This window comes from Nerophis ophidion, linkage group LG23 (genome assembly GCF_033978795.1).
Source record: "Nerophis ophidion isolate RoL-2023_Sa linkage group LG23, RoL_Noph_v1.0, whole genome shotgun sequence".
NCBI classification, from domain to species: domain Eukaryota; kingdom Metazoa; phylum Chordata; class Actinopteri; order Syngnathiformes; family Syngnathidae; genus Nerophis; species Nerophis ophidion.
The window spans coordinates 26064449-26082652 of NC_084633.1; the positions used below are offsets into that span (position 1 = coordinate 26064449).

General features: G+C 39.7%; 1 protein-coding gene across 1 annotated transcript in view; it reads right to left on the reverse strand.

Moving 5' to 3' along the window:
- Positions 1–293: 293 nt before the first annotated feature.
- engl (endoglin, like) overlaps positions 294–18204 on the reverse strand; it is a 61651-nt gene continuing 43740 nt past the window's right edge. The window contains exons 12-16 of the mRNA XM_061885380.1: positions 15300–15779; positions 8206–8347; positions 8040–8141; positions 5741–5850; positions 294–5527 (exon numbers count right to left, since the gene is read on the reverse strand). Of these exons, the coding sequence (XP_061741364.1) occupies positions 5744–5850; positions 8040–8141; positions 8206–8347; positions 15300–15779 (831 nt within the window). The 3' untranslated portion in view covers positions 294–5527; positions 5741–5743. The remainder of the gene's footprint in view (positions 5528–5740; positions 5851–8039; positions 8142–8205; positions 8348–15299; positions 15780–18204) is intronic.

The window sequence follows — 18204 nt, forward strand, 5'->3', positions numbered from 1 at the left end:
ACGGCCACTCTTCCAACCGAGCTATACCGCCCCTCAGTAACTTGTAGTCTTAATTATGTTATGTTTGGACTAGAATAGCATTCAAGTTTTGCCTGATAATTTAAATTAAATGGGTGCCTTTTCCTAGTTACCGTAGGTAAATACGGTTACCTTTTTATTTTGGAGTTTATTTTGCACTGAACAGGAAGTCCCTATCCCAGCTGCGTATAACCACATACACTACCAGTCAAACATCAACTGACACTTTTTGAAATATTTTTAATTTTTTATTTTAACAGTACAACCCACCACTAAATACTTGAAATAAATCATTTAATAAATAAAACCACATATGATTAAAGTGTAAACTTTCAACTGCAATGTAGCAAAAAACGTCATTAAAAGCTAGAGGATGGCTTGAGTGAGCCCAAACACTGAAAACATAACATGTACTTTAAAATCAACATGATTAATATCCTTTACAGTGATATTAATTAAATCACTTCGGTGGTATCAACACGAAAATAGCATCCTTGTTTGTGTGCGGTTTAGGAAAATGTGCTCAATAAATGTACCACATGACAGACAAGCACATTCTAATATACAAATATGATCCTCATATCCAAAAAGTGAAACTTTTTTTTTTTCCTTAAGTCAAAGGGGAATTGCACTTTATTTTATTTAAAATTTTCAATTTTGCCCATCTTCCACAAAACATCTGTGAGACAGAAACACAAAATCCTTCCCTTTTCTGTGCATCCTAAATAGTGAAAAACTGCTAGTGAGAGGCGGCTAACGATGTACAAAACCCAAAACCAGTGAAGTTGGCACGTTGTGTAAATGGTAAATAAAAACAGAATACAATGAATTGCAAATCACTTTCAACTTATATTTAATTGAATAGACTGCAAAGACAATATATTTAACATTCAAACTGGAAAACTTTTTTATTTTGCAAATATTAGCTCATTTGTAATTTGATACCTGCAACATGTTTCAAAAAAGCTGGTATAAGTGTCAAAAAAGACTGAAAAAAGTTGAGGAATACTCATCAAACACTTATTTGGAACATCCCACAGGTGAACGGGCTAATTGGGGACAGGTGGGTGCTATGAATTGGGTATAAAAGCAGCTTCCATGAAATGCTCAGTCATTCACAAACAAGGATGGGGCGAGGGTCACCACTTTGTCAACAAATGCGTGAGCAAATTGTCCAACAGTTTAAAAACAACATTTCTCAACCAGCTATTGCAAGGAATTTAGGGATTTCACCCATCATCAAAAGGTTCGGGGAATCTGGAGAAATCACAGGAAGGCCTAAAACCAACATAAAGTGCCTGTGACCTTTGATCCCTCATGCGGTACTGCATCAAAATGCAACATCAGTGTGTAAAGTATATCACCACATGGGCTCAGGAACACTTCAGAAAACCACTGTCAGTAACTACAGTTGGTCGCTACTTCTGTAAGTTTAAGTTAAAACTCTACTATGCAAAGTGGAAGCCATTTATCAACAACACCCAGAAACGGATTGATGCAAAGTGGAAAAGAGTTTTGTGGTCTAACAAGTCCGTATTTCAAATTTTGGGGGGAAACTGTGGACATCGTGTCCTCCGGAGCAAAGAGGAAAAGAACCATCCAGATTGTTATAGGCGTAAAGTTCAGAAGCCAGCATGTGTGATGGTATGGGGGTGTATCAGTGGCCAAGGCATGGGTAACTTACACATCTGTGAAGGCACCATTAATGCCGAATGGTCCATACAGGTTTTGTAGCAACGTATGTTGCCATCATAGCAACGTTATCATGGACGCCCCTGCTTATTTCAGCAAGACAATGCCAAACCACGTGTTACAACAGCGTGGCTTCATAATAAGAGTGCGGGTACTAAACTGGCCTGCCTGTAGTCCAGACCTGTCTCCCATTGAAAATGTGTGGTGCATTATGAAGCCTAAAATACCACAACAGAGACAAGTCCAACAGTTGAAGAACAACATTTCTCAACCAGCTATTGCAAGGAATTTAGGGATTTCACCAACTACGGTCTGTAATGTTATCAAAAGGTTCAGAGAATTTGGAAAAATCACTGCTTGTAAGGGGAAAGGACAGTGACCTTGGGTACCTCAGGCGGTACTGCATCAAAAAGCGACACCAGTGTGTAAAGGATATCACCACATGGGCTCAGCATTACTTCAGAAAACCACTGTCAGTGAGTACAGTTGGTCGCTACATCTGTAAGTGCAAGTAAAAACTCTACTATGCAAAGCCAAAGCCATTTATCAACAACACCCAGAAATGCTTCGATGAGGCCAAGCTCATCTTAAATGGACTGATGCAAAGTGGAAAAGTGGTATGTGGTCTGACAAGTCCACATTGCAAATTGTTTTTAGAAACTGTGGACGTGGTGTCCTCCGGAACAAAGAGGAAAAGAACCATCCGAATGGTTCTAGGTGGAAAGTTCAGAAGCCAGCATCTGTGATGGTATGGGTGTGTATTAGTGCCCAAGGCATGGGTAACTTACACATCTGTGAAGGCACCATTAATGCTGAAAAGTACATACAGGTTTTGGAGCAACATATGTTGCCATCCAAGCAACGTTATTATGGACGCCCCTGCTTATTTCAGCAAGACAATGCCAAGCCACGTGTTACAACAGCGTGGCTTCATAGTAAATAGTAAATCGACGGATTGAAGTTGCTCCAGTGTCAAGAGATGCGAAAGTCCCTCGTTTGGTTTTTACCGGCGATGCTACGACAGAGATGGCACAGAGATGGCAAGAATGTCTGGATATCCTACGACACTCAAAGCAGATGCATTTCCAACGATAAAGTCAATGAAATCACAAAGGTGAGTTTTGTTGATGTTGTTGATTTATGTGCTAATCAGACATATTTGGCCGCGGCATGACTGCCAGCTAATCAATGCTAACATGCAATTTAGGCTAGCTGTATGTACATTTGAAACTATATTTACATCCAGCGTTTCCTTCCACCCACATTTAATGCCAAACAAACACTTACCAATCGACGGATTTAAATTGCTCCAGTATCAATGCGAAAGGCTTGATTGTATGTTCCGCACATTTTACCGGCAATGCTAAGGCAGACATGCATGGCCGAATAGCGTCAATAGCTATTCGCTCAATAGCTTCAGTTTCTTCTTCAATTTCGTTTTCGCTATCTGCCTCCATACTCCAACCTTCCGTTTCAATGCATGCGTAATCTGTTTAATCGCTTAAGCCGCTGAAATCCGAGTCTGAATCCGAGCTAATGTCGCTATATCTTGCTGTGCTATCCACCATCTGTTTGTATTGGCATCGCTATGTGACGTCACAGGTAAATGGACAGTGGCTTCGCAAATAGCGAAAATCAAGCACTTTCAAGCTTTTTTTAGGGATATTCCGGGACGGGTAAAATTTTGAAAAAAACTTTGAAAAATAAAATAAGCCACAGGTTTTTAACCCTTTTGAAATTGCGATAATGTTCCCCTTTAAGATGCACATGAGTGAAGCATTGTTGGCTATTTGTGGATGCTTTTTAGAGGGATTTATAATCACAATAGATCATATTTTCCGGACGAGAGAGAGCACCGGTAAATAGGCCACACCCACAACATTTTTGAAGAACATTTTTTTTTTCCATTAAATTAGTCGCTCCGGACTAAAAGCCACATATATGTTTGCTTTGAAATGAGTTATTTACACATAAATATTCTGTAAATGTTTATTTACATACTTTAATTATTTCCAAATGGTGTCTGTAACACGGCAGTAAAACGGCTGATGAAACAAAACAGAAGTCATCGTCATGGACCCACTAGCTACGGAAGCGAGCTCTCCAATCACCTAAACCGACTCAATAACTCCACGGTGACGTTTTGGTGAATTAACTGAGGAATTTGTGAAACTGAAACAATTCAAAAATGAATAAGTTAATAATACTAACACAGAAACTCGTAAAGGTGTTATTGTATGAACTAATGCTAATGCTAACGATGCTAGCTTGATTATATTACGATAGCACGTAGTAATATGCATGAAAACACTCCTGCAGACATTTTAGCAAGTATGAATAGTTTTAGTTATATTGTAAAACTTACAAAGATCGAATGAAGAATCCATGCTAGTAGAAACGCGACACGAGTAGAAGACGGAACGGCACTGGTACTTCCGGTTCAGAGCACGAAACAGAAGGAAATATTCTATATGTAAACTAAAAGACGGCGCTGTTGCGCAAACAGTAACACACCTTTTTAGAGTCTCTACATATTTTACATCCTGCTCAGTGGCCTTGTGGTTAGAGTGTCAATCCGGAGTTCAAACCCCCGCCGAGTCATACCAAAGACAGTCCTTTGAGACATTTGTGATTTAGGGCTATATAAATAAACATGGGCTTCACGGTGGCAGAGGGGTTAGTGCGTCTGCCTCACAATACGAAGCTCCTGCAGTCCTGGGTTCAAATCCAGGCTCGGGATCTTTCTGTGTGGAGTTTGCATGTTCTCCCCGTGAATGCGTGGGTTCCCTCCGGGTACTCCGGCTTCCTCCCACTTCCAAAGACATGCACCTGGGGATAGGTTGATTGGCAACACTAAATTGGCCCTAGTGTGTGAATGTTGTCTGTCTATTTGTGTTGGCCCTGTGATGAGGTGGCGACTTGTCCAGGGTGTACCCCGCCTTCCGCCCGATTGTAGCTGAGATAGGCGCCAGCGCCCCCCGCGACCCCAAAAGGGAATAAGCGGTAGAAAATGGATGGATAAATAAACATTGATTGATAAACATTGAAGACTAAAAAATGGGAGCCATTACCTCCCTGCTTGGCACTCAAGGGTTGGAATTGGGGGTTGAATCCCCAAAAATAATTCCCGGGCGCGGCCACCGCTGCTCCTCACTGCTCCCCTCACCTCCCATGAGGGTGATCAAGGGTGATGGGTCAAAGGCAGAGAATAATTCCGCCACACCTTGTGTGTGTGTGACAATCATGGGGACTTTAACTTTAACTTTATGAAAACTATTAGCCCGATTGCAGCTGAGAAAAAAGGGACGAGTAGTAGTAAATGGATGGATGGATTAGCATTATGGCCGTCGTCGAAGAAAAATCCAAAAATTAGCCGCACCGTTTTATAAATTGACTTAAACGTCTATAGAACTGTGGCAGAAACCAGAGCAAAGTTGTACACATTATTAATGTGTTGCGCATTTGATTCATTGTATATTTTGTAACATTTGCACACTTTTACTATAGCCTCCTGGTGGTGAAAGTTAGCATTTTCTTGTTTTCTTGCTATAACACTTAAGGCAGTGCCTCTGGTTTTTCCAAAATCAAAAATAAAAAATGAAACAAAATTACCCGCAGGGCTCAAGGCGAAGGAAAAAAGTAGGCCGGACTTAACAGTAACCACCACTGTTAGCTGCCTCGTACTAGCAGTTTTTCTCTATTTAGAATGCACAGAAAAGGTGTTCTTGTCCCCACTTCGAAGTCAGTATAAAGGTTTTTCAGCCGCCCCAGCGAGGTGTTACTTCCAGTGGTCTTGCTTCCATCTCACGCAGGGAACCTCGAAAAAAGATCAGACAGACAAAAAAACAAAACAAAAAAAAAACGTGAATGATTTGCAGGTGCACAGCAAACGGTGACACATTTTCTCTAACTGCCGACGGGTTCTAACCCACAGCCTCCTGTGCTGTCAGTGTGCCGTTTACACAGGTGTGCTTACAGGGTGTGTGACCGGACCCCCGTGCGACCGGACCCCTGTGCAGGTGACTCTCACCTTTTACACCGAACTGGTGAGCTGATGTGACGGTGACGTCGGACTGGTGATGCCTCCGGTAGTTTGGTCTGTTAAATAACCTTCGCCCTCAAACCATGTCCATTGCGTGCCTTCACAAACGCACACAAAACATGCATCGGTGCAATAAAAAAACACTCATTTTCTCACAAATGCCAAACAAACACTTACCAATCGAACTCACAATGCAATGTCTGGTAGTTTTTCGCTCAAAAGGGATACTTGATAATATAATTGTGAATAAAAGTAATAGATATTCTCCTCAAAACTTAAAAAAATGTATGGAAATGGAAATGTATTCATTTTTTGTTGTAATATGGTGTTTGGCCGTGTGATGAGATGGCGACTTGTCCAGGGTGTACCCCGCCTTCTGCCCGAATGCAGCTGAGATAGGCTCCAGGACCCCCAGCAACCCCAAAAGGGACAAGCGGTAGAAAATGGATGTATTATGGTGTCTTTATGAGGACAAACATGACAGAAACCTTCCCAATTGTTAGAAATCCGTGTACATGCGTCACTGATGACTGAATATTTTTTACACCCTATTGAGGTTTGTTTCCTGGCCTCAGTCTGGATCCCCTCCCCGGGAGTCCAGCCTTAGACTGAATTAACCTCCGTGCCCCCTCAGCCCCCTCAGCCCCCCACGCCTTCACCATCGCTTGAATCCCTTAGGGGTGATGGACGGCCGGGCATCACTTAGATAGAATTATTTGTTGTTGCAGGTCTTGTGAATTCTTTGTAACTTGTTCATGTGTGCTATGGCTATTGAGTTTTTTTCCCTGGCCTCAGTCTGGACCCCCTGACCGGGAGTCCAGCCTTAGACTGAATATTTGTTATCCCCCCTCGACTCTTGTTGCAAGTCCTGTGAATCATTTGTTGTTGCAAGTCTTGTCAATTCTTTGTAACTTGTTTATGTGTGCTATGGTTATTGAGTTTTTTCCCCTGGCCTCAGTCTGGACCCCTTGACCGGGAGTCCAGCCTTAGACTGAATATTTTTTATCCCCCCTTGACTCTTGTTGCAAGTCCTGTGAATTATTTGTTGTTGCAAGTCTTGTGAATTCTTTGTAACTTGTTTATGCGTGCTAAGGGTATTGAGTTTTTTTTCCCTGGCCTCAGTCTAGACCCCCTCCCCGGGAGTCCAGCCTTACACTGAATATTTTTTACCACTGACTTGACTGTTGTTGCAAGTCCTGTGAATTACTTGTTGTTGCAAGTCTTGTGAATTATTTGTAACTTGTTTATGTGTGCAATGGCCATTGAGTTTTTTTTTTCCTGGTCTCAGTCTGGACGCCCTGCCGGGAGTCCAGCCTTAAACTGAATATTTTTATACCCCCCACCCCTTTACTGTCTATGCAAGTCCTGTGAATTATTCATTTGTTGTTGCAAGTCTTGTGAATTCTTTGTAACTTGTTCATGTGTGCTATGGCTATTGAGGTTTGTTTGGGACCCCTTCCCTGGGAGTCCAGCCTTAGACTGATTATTTCCTACCCCTCCAACCCCCTTGACTGTTGTTGCAAGTCCTGTGAAATATTTGTTGTTGCAAGTCTTGTGGATTCAGTGTTACTTGTTTGTGTGCTATGGCTATTGAGGTTTTTTCTTCTGGCCTCAGTCTGGACTCCCTTCCTGGTAGTCCAGCTTTAGACTGAATATTTTTACCCCCTATCCCCTGACTGTTGTTGCAAGTCCTGTGAATTATTTGTTGTTTCAAGTCTTGTGAATTCTTTGTTGTTGCAAGTCTTGTGGATTCTTTATAACGTGTTTATGTGTGCTATGGCTATTGAGGTTTTTTTCCCCTGGCCTGAGTCTGGACTTAGACTGAATATTTTTTATCCCCGCCCTGCATCCTTTGACTGTTGTTGCAAGTCCTGTGAATTATTTGTTGTTGCAACTCTTGTGAATTCTTTGTAACTTGTTTATGCGTGCTATGCCTATTGAGTTTTTTCCCTGGCCTAAGACTGGACTCCCACCCCACCCCCACCCACCCACTCCCCCTTGACTGTTGTTGCAAGTCCTGAGAATTATTTGTTGTTGCAAGTCTTGTGAATTCTTTGTAAATTGTTTATGTGTGCTATGGATATTGAGTTTTTTTTCCTGGCCTCATTCTGGACCCCCTCCTGAGGAGTCCAGCCATAGACTGAACCCCCCTCCAACCAGTATACTGTCACTTTAGTTGCAGTGGGCTTTTGGCCCTCGGCCAAACTTTTTAGCCTAATGTGGCCCCCGAGAGTGACAACCAGGTGCAACTAGGAAACACTAAACAAAAATCTAGTGGTTTTGTTACCAGTAGAACTGTAGATGCACCACAGCCCCCCCATCAGGCTGACACCAATCGCAAAGGCTGCAAAGGCGATTCCCATCACGGGTCCTGTGTGCACCAACACACCTGCGATACAAAACATTTCAACAAAGTTGTTGGATCACTGGAAGGAAACCAAGTACTCCCTCACTTGGTTGCTGGGCCGGCTCTGGACTTGTCAGGGGGGACAGTCTCTTTGTCCTTTGACCTGTGGCAACCTTCACCGCTTTGTGTGCCCGGGAGCTCACGGGTTGGGTGACCACCATAGGTCTGGTCAGGTTTCTGGTCTCACACTACACATGGAGACACAAAAGAGGATTGATTGGATTAACATGCAAAAATTATGACTCATTTAATTAATTTTTTTTTTTTTAAAAGTCATTTTGCAGACTTACTATAAAGCAGGGGTGTCAAACTCAAATACAGAGTGGGCCAAAATATAAAACTGAACAAAGCAGTGGGCCAAAGTTGAACAAATTAACCTTTTGATATGGACCCAAACAAGTTTTGCATTGAATATTGAAGAAGCAAGGCTTATATAACTTTATAGTGACATGGGCGTATCAAATAAAATTTAAATAAAAAATGAATGCCTTATTTTCTATTTGCAGCCTTCTGAGGTAAATATGAAAATAAACTTTTTACACCGGCTAATAATACATTTGAAAGTAAAATAACAACAATGAATGAATCAAACATTCAAGCCTTGAAGTAGCAAGAGAAAGTGCATGAATAAAACGTTAATTATTGCTCAGTTTGCTACGCCGATTTGCTTCAACACTGAATATGGAACAAGCAACGCTTATATAACTTAATAATGCAAAATCAACTTTCACAAAACGAACAAAAAAACATAAATTTTGTATTAAATAATATTTTCATAAAAAATGAAATGCCTCTTCTATTTGCAAAATTAGCTTTTTCCACAGGCTAATAAATTTGAAAATAAAATAATGAGGTGGGCGGGGTTCTGTGGTAGCAGGGGTGTATATTGTAGAGTCCTGGAAGAGTTAGTGCTGCAAGGGATTCTGGGTATTTGTTCTGTTGTGTTAGGATGTGGATGTTCTCCTGAAATGTGTTTGTCCTTCTTGTTTGGTGTGGGTTCACAGTGTGGTGCATATTTGTAACTGTGTTAAAGTTGTTTATACGGCCACCCTCAGTGTGACCTGTATGGCTGTTGACTAAGTATGAATAGCATTCAGTCATTGTGTTAAAGCCGCATATATTATATGACCGGGCACGCCCCCAATATTGTTGTCCGGGTGGAAATCGGGAGAATGGTTGCCCCAGGAGATTTTCGAGAGGAGCACTGATTTTCAGGAATCTCCCGGGAAAATCGGGAGGGTTGGCAAGTATGAGTATTAGCATTGAATGCGGTGTTGTATAAGACCGATATTAATTTGATATTGCCTCAAGGGCCAAATGAAATTACACGGGGGGCCAAATTTGACCCGTGGGCCAGAGTTTGACACCCATGCTATAAAGGATTGGAAGTTTCACTATGTGTCACAATCTAATCTGAAGGTATTTACCAGAGCATGAAAGCGTGTACAAACATCCCAGCAGAGCGAGCACACAGCTGACTGGATCATTAACGTCAAATAAGTATAAATATTTGAGAATTATATTTATGATATTTATAATTATTTATTAAATTTACAATTATATTTATTCTTACATCAGTTTCATTTTGTTTCCTTATTTTAGGACAAAAACGTGAAATAAGTGTACATATTTACAAGTCCTTAATATTTACTTTTGTGTGTGTATATTAGCCTTGTCCTGATACTAATATTTTGGTACCGGTACCATAATGTATTTCGATAATTTTCGGTACTTTTCTAAATAAAGGGGCCCACAAAAAATGTCATTATTGGCTACATATATAAAAAATACAGCTTAAAAAAAAAAGAGAAACAACATACTAATAGTCCCGGTACCAGTACCAAAATGTATTTTCATACCTTTCAGTACTTGTAAATACTTTTCTAAAGAAAAGGGGACCTCAAAAAATTTCATTATTGACTATATTTTAACAAAAAAATCTTAGGATACATTAAACACATGTTTCTTATTGCAAGTTTGTCCTTAAATAAAATAGTGAACATACTAGACAACTTGTCTTTCAGTAGTAAGTAAACAAACATTAAGGTCAAGTGGTAGAAAATGGATTATTAATCTACTTGTTCATTTACTGTTAATATCTGCTTACTTTCTCTTTTAAACTTCTGTTAAAATGTAATAATCTCTTATTCTTCTGTTGTTTGATACTTTACATTAGTTTTGGATGATACCAAGTAGTTAAACATAATATAAATAAAATAAAAAAACGAGAAAAGATTTTGTGATGCTAAAAATATTGATGTAATCATTGTAGTATCGACTAGATACACTCCTGTACTTGGTATCATTACAGTGGATGTCAGGTGTAGATCCACCCATGGCGTTTGCTTACATTGGACGGCGGTGTGTAGTGATGCATGTTTAGCTATTCCTCGTCCTGCAGTGATATTATCAACTGATTGCAATAATGTAAATTTGTTTTAACTATTAAACGAACCAAAAATATGACTTATTTTATCTTTGTGAAAACATTGGACACAGTGTGTTGTCAAGCTTATGAGATGCGATGCAAGTATAAGCCACTGTGACACTATTGTTTTTTGTTTTTTTTCATTTTTATAAATGTCTAATGATAATGTCAATGAGGGATTTTTAATCACTGCTATGCTGAAAGTATAACTAATATTGTTACTGTTGTTGATAATATTCATTTTTGTTTCATTACTTTTGGTTTGTTCTGTGTCGTGTTTGTGTCTTCTCTCAATTGCTCTGTTTATTGCAGTTCTGAGTGTTGCTGGGTCAGGTTGAGTTTTGGAATTGGATTGCATTGTTATGGTATTGCTGTGTAGTGGTTTGTCAGATTGATGAAATAAAAAAATAATCTAAAAAAGTAATAAAAAAAAACATGTAATCGATTTAAAAAAAAAAGAGAAACGATTCTGAATCGCACAACGTGAGAATCGCGATTCGTATTCGAATCAATTTTTCCCACACCCCTAATATACACATACATACATACATACATACAGACATACATACATATATATATATATATATATATATATATATATATATATATATATATATATATATATATATGTATATATGTATGTATGTATATATATATATATATATATATATATATATATATGTATATATATATATATATATATATATATATATAGTATACATGTATATATATGTATGTGTATGTATATCCATATATATATACACACACATATACTGTATATATATACTGTATACATGTATATGTGTATGTATGTATATATATATATGTATGTATATATGTATATATATGTATCAGTATATATGTATGTATAAATGTATATATATATATATACATGTATATATGTGTATATATATAGATAGATAGATTGATAGGTAGTGTATTTATATGTATATGTATATATTTATGTATGTATGTATATAAATGTATATACATATATATGTATATACTTATATATGTATGTATGTTTGCATATATATATATATATATGTATGTATGTATATATGTATGTATGTATGTCTGTATGTATGTATGTATGTATGTGTATATATGTACGTATCAATCCAATCCACTTTATTTATATAGCTCATTTAAACAACAATAAGGTTTCCAAAGTGCTGCACAGCCATATTAAAAACAATATTATACTCCACCAATGACTGAATAAAAACAAAAAATAAATATAAAACCAATATAAAAACAATATAAAAATAAATAAGATTAAAAACAATTTTAAAGGGTAAAAGCAATTAAAACAGTAAAATAGAAATCAAAGTGTATAAAAAACACAGAGGACAACAGAGGACAGAGGACCACACAACTCACGTAGTGTTAAAAGCCAAAGAATAAAAGTGGGTCTTAAGACGAGACTTAAAACATTCCATTGTGGAAGCAGTTTGAACATGGAGGGGCAGAGTGTTCCAGAGCTTAGGGCCGACCACAAAGAAGGCCCTGTCTCCCCTGGTCTTAAGTCTGGTCTTGGGCACCACGAGCTGGAACTGGCTCTCGGACCTCAGAGCGCGTGCAGGAGTGTAAATTTGGATGAGGTCTGAGATATATTGAGGTGCCAGTCCATGTAAATATTTAAAAACAAACAACAATGTTTTAAAATAAATTCTAAAATGAACAGGGAGCCAGTGCAAACTCTGAAGAATTGGGGTTATATGCTGACTATTCCTGGCCCCTGTTAAAAGTCGTGCTGCCACGTTCTGGACTAACTGCAACCGGGAGAGAGCTTTTTGGCTAATGCCAGCATAAAGTGCATTGCAGTAGTCCAGGCCACTTGAAATAAAAGCATGCACGACTTGTTCAAAAAGGTTAAAAGATGAAAACGGTTTTACCTTTACTAAAAGACGAAGATGATAAAAACACGATTTTAAAACGCCATTGACTTGTTTGTCAAGTTTAAAATCGCTGTCTATAGGGACGCCAAGGCTGGTGACTTTGGGATGGTCCCAAGTCGGTGAAGGGCCGGATGACAAAAAACTAAAATTTCCGTTTTTCCCTCATTCATTTAAAAAAAATTCTGGGCTAACCAAGCCTTGACGTCACATAGACAGTTGAGAAGGGGTGTCAGGGGGCCGTGGCCTTTTGAAATCATACAAACAAACGTATGTACTGTATGTATGTATGTATGTGTATATGTACATACATAAATGTATACATACATATACAGTTGTGATCAAAATTATTTAACCCCCACACAATTTTGGTGTTTTATCAAGTTGGACATTTATTCCATATTTTGTTTATAGTCATATCAAATAAAGATGTGTCAAATAGACAAATGCAACTTAAATTGTAACACTGCATTTACTTATTGTTGTTTAAATGATGGACCGCTCGTCGGGACCCAGGATGGACCGCTCGCCTGTATCGGTTGGGGACATCTCTACGCTGCTGATCCGCTTCAGATGGTTTCCTGTGGACGGGACTCTCGCTGCTGTCTTGGAGCCACTATGGATTGAACTTTCACAGTATCATGTTGGACCCGCTCGACATCCATTGCTTTCGGTCCCCTAGAGGGGGGGGGTTGCCCACATCTGAGGTCCTCTCCAAGGTTTCTCATAGTCAGCATTGTCGCTGGCGTCCCACTGATTGTGAATTCTCCCTGCCCACTGGGTGTGAGTTTTCCTTGCCCTTTTGTGGGTTCTTCCGAGGATGTTGTAGTCGTAATGATTTGTGCAGTCCTTTGAGACATTTGTGATTTGGGGCTATATAAATAAACATTGATTGATTGATTGATTTTACAAAGTACCAAAAAAGGAAATTTTTATTAATATCTCATTGACAAAATGATTCAACCCCCTAGTTACATGCATCTTTAGTACTTAGTAGAACACCCTTTGGCAGTAATGACATCCTTCAAACGTGATACATAACCGGACACAAGCTTCTTGCAACCATCTACAGGTATTTTAGCCCATTCCTCTTGGGTAAAGGCCTCCAGTTCATTCATATTCTTCGGCTTGCATGCTGCAACTGCCTTCTTCAAGTCCCACCACAGGTTTTCTATAGGATTTAGGTCTGGCGACTGTGAAGGCCACTCCAGAGTCTTCCAGCCCTTCTTCTGCAGCCACTCTGATGTTGATTTGGAGGTATGCTTGGGATCGTTGTCCTGTTGGAAGGTCCAACGTCTCCCAAGCCTCAGCTTCGTCACTGACTTCATGACATTTGCAGCTAATATATCCTGCTAGGAAATAGAATTCATAATGCCTTGAACGCGCTGGAGATTACCGGTACCTGAGGCAGAGAAACAGCCCCAGAGCATGATTGACCCCCCACCATGCTTAACAGTAGGCATTTTTTCTCCTCCAGACATATCGTTGATTCATAGGCCCAAAGAGTTCCAGTTTTGTCTCATCACTCCATAGAACAGTTTCCCAAAACCTTTGGGGTGTGTCCAGATGACTTTTGGCATACCGGAGTCTATTTTTCTTGTGCCTGGTAGTCAGAAGTGGGGTGCGCCTGGGAGTTCTGGCATGGAGGCCTTCATCTCGTAATGCGCGCCTTATTGTGTGGGACGAAACCTGCGTTCCCACCTCTGCAATGTCCTGTTGTAGTTCCTCAGCTGTTACCCGGGGGTTTTTCACCACTGTACGCTTCACATGCCGGACAGCATCCTCTTTCTACCACGCCCAGGTAGTGTTTCCACTGTACCTTTAGCTTTAAACTTGCGAATTATGCTCCCAAATGTGTCTCTTGGAATATGTAATGTCTTTGCTATTTTCTTATATCCATATCCTTTCTTATGAAGAAAAATGACCTCCTCTCTTGACTTCTTTGACCACTCCCTGGACTTCACCATGTTGCAAATACACCATTGACCATCTACAAGAAGCCGAGCGTCACAGTCGTTTTCAATCAGTTTAATTGTTGCTGGTTATGGTTCTAATCACATATATAGGTGTTTTCAACACCTGATTGAAAAGACCTTATTCAAAGTCTGTTCTTAAGAATTATGATCTTCAAGGGGTTGAATAATTTTGTCAATGAGATATTAAGAGAAATGACAATGTTTGGTATGTTACAAAATATAAAGTTGTAATTCAAGTTGCATTTGTCTATTTAATGCATTTTTATTTGATATGACTATAAACAAAATACGGAATAAATGTCCAACTTGCTAAAACACCAAAATTGTGTGGGGGTTGAATAATTTTGATCACAATTGTAAACATATTTTATGTGTACGTATGTAAACATATATATTGAATGCATATAAATGCATTTTTAAATTTTGATTTATTTATTTTGTCTTATTATTCTGGGGGGTAAATTATGAATCAATGTAGAATCAGGATGATAAGGAATTGTGATGAATAAAAATATGTCCGGACCCTATGAATACATGCAAAATTAACACTGTTTTTCCACTTTCCTTTCACAAACTTCATATGTGTACAACTGCAGTTTTGCAGTATAAACCGTTTTAAGATCGGCCATCGACTGGTATGTGATCGCCATTGTTGCCCGGCTGACAAGCGGCTAGCAGCTCAACGTGTGTCTCCATACACAGTGTGGAGCCGCTCCCTTAAGTTGATAGTATTCACCTCCATTTTGGCAAATAAACTGCCGTTCTTAGTATCATAAATATCAGGAGCAAGGACCGTTATCACTGGAGTAATATTGGAACGCCGCTAACAGATATGTACCTGGTGTGCAGACGTCCTTGAAACGAGAGGAGGAATACGCTCGCCGTCCTCACACTCTCTCTTGGCCGTTTTCTTGCTGGGTTCCTCCGATGTGGTGTCAGAGACACAGAGGCGAAGGCTGCAGTGCAGAAACTGCATGGAGACATTGTAGACTGGCCGTAAGAGGAAACTAAATCTCAACGGCCGAATGGGCGTGCTGCTGGTTCCCTCCCTCAAAGACCCTTCTCTTCCTCTTCCTCCAGTTTTGGAGCGACTGGGGACATCTTTGTCTTTCACCTCCTTGTCATCGTCCCTGTCCTCGTCGTCTTCGTCTTTGGTCTCCTCCTCCTCCTCGCTCGGATTGACAAGCGTGAGCGAAGGCTCGGCGGGACAACCGTGCCTTATGACGTCCCAGAAAGGGGAACTTTTAGGGTCGGAGAGAGGAGAGACCACACAGGAGGTCACCTCGGCGACCTGGATGAAGGAACCCATGGCAGAAATCTGGAACAAACATGGAGAGTTTGATTTTACGGTAGTGGAATTGGGGGTTTAATCACCAAAAATGATTCCCGGGCGTGGTCACCGCTGCTGCTCACTTCTCCCCTCACCTCCCAGGGGGTGATCAAGGTTGATGGGTCAAATGCGGATGATAATTTCGCCACACCTAGTGTGTGTGTGACAATCATTATTTTTTTAAAGGCCTACTGGAATGAGATTTTCTTATTTAAACGGGGATAGCAGGTCCATTCTACGTGTCATACTTGATCATTTCGCGATATTGCCATATTTTTGCTGAAATGATTTAGTAGAGAACATTAAGAATAAAAATCGCATCTTTCGGTGCTAAGAGAAAAGCCCTGCCTGTACCGGAAGTCGCAGACGATGACGTCACATGTTTGATGGCTCCTCACATATTCACATTGATTTTAATGGGAGCCTCCAACAAAAAGTGCTATTCGGACCGAGAAAACGACAATTTCCCCATTAATTTGAGCGAGGATGAAAGATTCGTTTTTGAGGATATTGATAGCGACGGACTAGAAAAAATAAAATAAAATAAAAAATAAGTAAAAAAAAAAAAAACGCGATTGCATTGGGGCGGATTCTGATGTTTTTAGACACATTTACTCGGATCGTTCTGGGAAATCCCTTATCTTTCTATTGTGTTGCTAGTGTTTTTGTGCAGTGGTTCTCAAATGGGGGTACGCATACCCCTAGGGGTACTTGAAAGTATGCCAAGGGGTACGTGAGAATTTAAAAAAATATTCTAAAAATAGCAACAATTCAAAAATCCTTTATAAATATATTTATTGAATAACACTTCAACAAAATATGAATGTAAGTTCATAAACTGTGAAAAGAAATGCAACAATGCAATATTCAGTGTTGACAGCTAGATTTTTTGTGGACATGTTCCATAAATATTGATGTTAAAGATTTCTTTTTTTGTGAAGAAATGTTTAGAATTAAGTTCATGAATCCAGATGGATCTCTATTACAATCCCCAAAGAGGGCACTTTATGTTGATGATTACTTTTATGTGTAGAAATCTTTATTTATAATTGAATCACTTGTTTATTTTTCAAAAAGTTTTTAGTTATTTTTCTATCTTTTTTTCCAAATAGTTAAAAAACGACCACTACAAATGAGCAATATTCTGCCCTGTTATATAATTTAATAAATCAGAAACTGATGACATAGTGCTTTATTTTACTTCTTTGTCTCTTTTTTTCAACAAAAAATGCTCTGCTTTGATTAGGGGGTACTTGAATTAAAAAAATGTTCAAAGGGGGTACATCACTGAAAAAAGGTTGAGAACCACTGTTTTAGTGAGTTTAATATTACCTGGTAGTCGGAGGTGTACGTCCACGGGTGTGTTGACGTCAATGTCTCAGGGGAGTCGACGGCAGCTGTACGGACGGCCCAAGCTCAGCTTTTCTCCGGTAAGAAGCGACTTTTTACCACAATTTTCTCACCGAAACCTGCTGGTTGACATTTGGTCTGGATCCATGTTCGTTTGACCGCGCTCTGACCCATAGTACATTTTCACCTCCGGGAATTTTAAACAAGGAATCACCGTGTGTTTGTGTGGCTAAAGGCTAAAGCTTCCCAACTCCATCTTTCTACTGTGACTTCTCCAATATTAATTGAACACATTGCAAAAGATTCAGCAACACAGATGTCCAAAATACTGTGTAATTATGCCGTTAAAGCAGACGACTTTTAGCTGTGTGTGTGTGCAGCGCTCATACTTCCTAAAAACCCGTGACGTCTTGCGTATACGTCATCATTACACGACGTCTTCAACACGAAACTCCCAGGAAATTTAAAATTGCAATTTATTAAACTAAAAAGGCCGTATTGGCATGTGTTGCAATGTTAATATTTCATCATTGGTATATAAACTATCAGACTGCGTGGTGGGTAGTAGTGGGTTTCAGTAGGCCTTTAACTTAACTTTTATTATCATCTCTGGCAGAATGACACCAAAAGGGGTGTTGTCGTTAATTACGGTGAGAATCTGGATAAAGACGTGGAAATGTTGATTATGTCTGACCAATCCTTTTGGACATATTTCAACCTAATGTGGGAGTAATGCACTCTTCACTTACTGACTCCACAGCAGCAGACATGTTTAGTTATTTCATCCATCCATCCATCCATTTTCTACCGCTTATTCCCTTTGGGGTAGCGGGGAGCGCTGGTGCCTATCTCAGCTACAATCGTGCGGAAGGCGGGCTACACCCTGAACAAGTCGCCACCTCATCACAGGGACAACATAAAATGGCATTCACACTCACATTCACACACTAGGGCCAATTTAGTGTTGCCAATCAACCTATCCCCAGGTGCATGTCTTTGGAAGTGGGAGGAAGCCGGAGTACCCGGAGGGAACCCATGCAGTTACAGGGAGAACATGCAAACT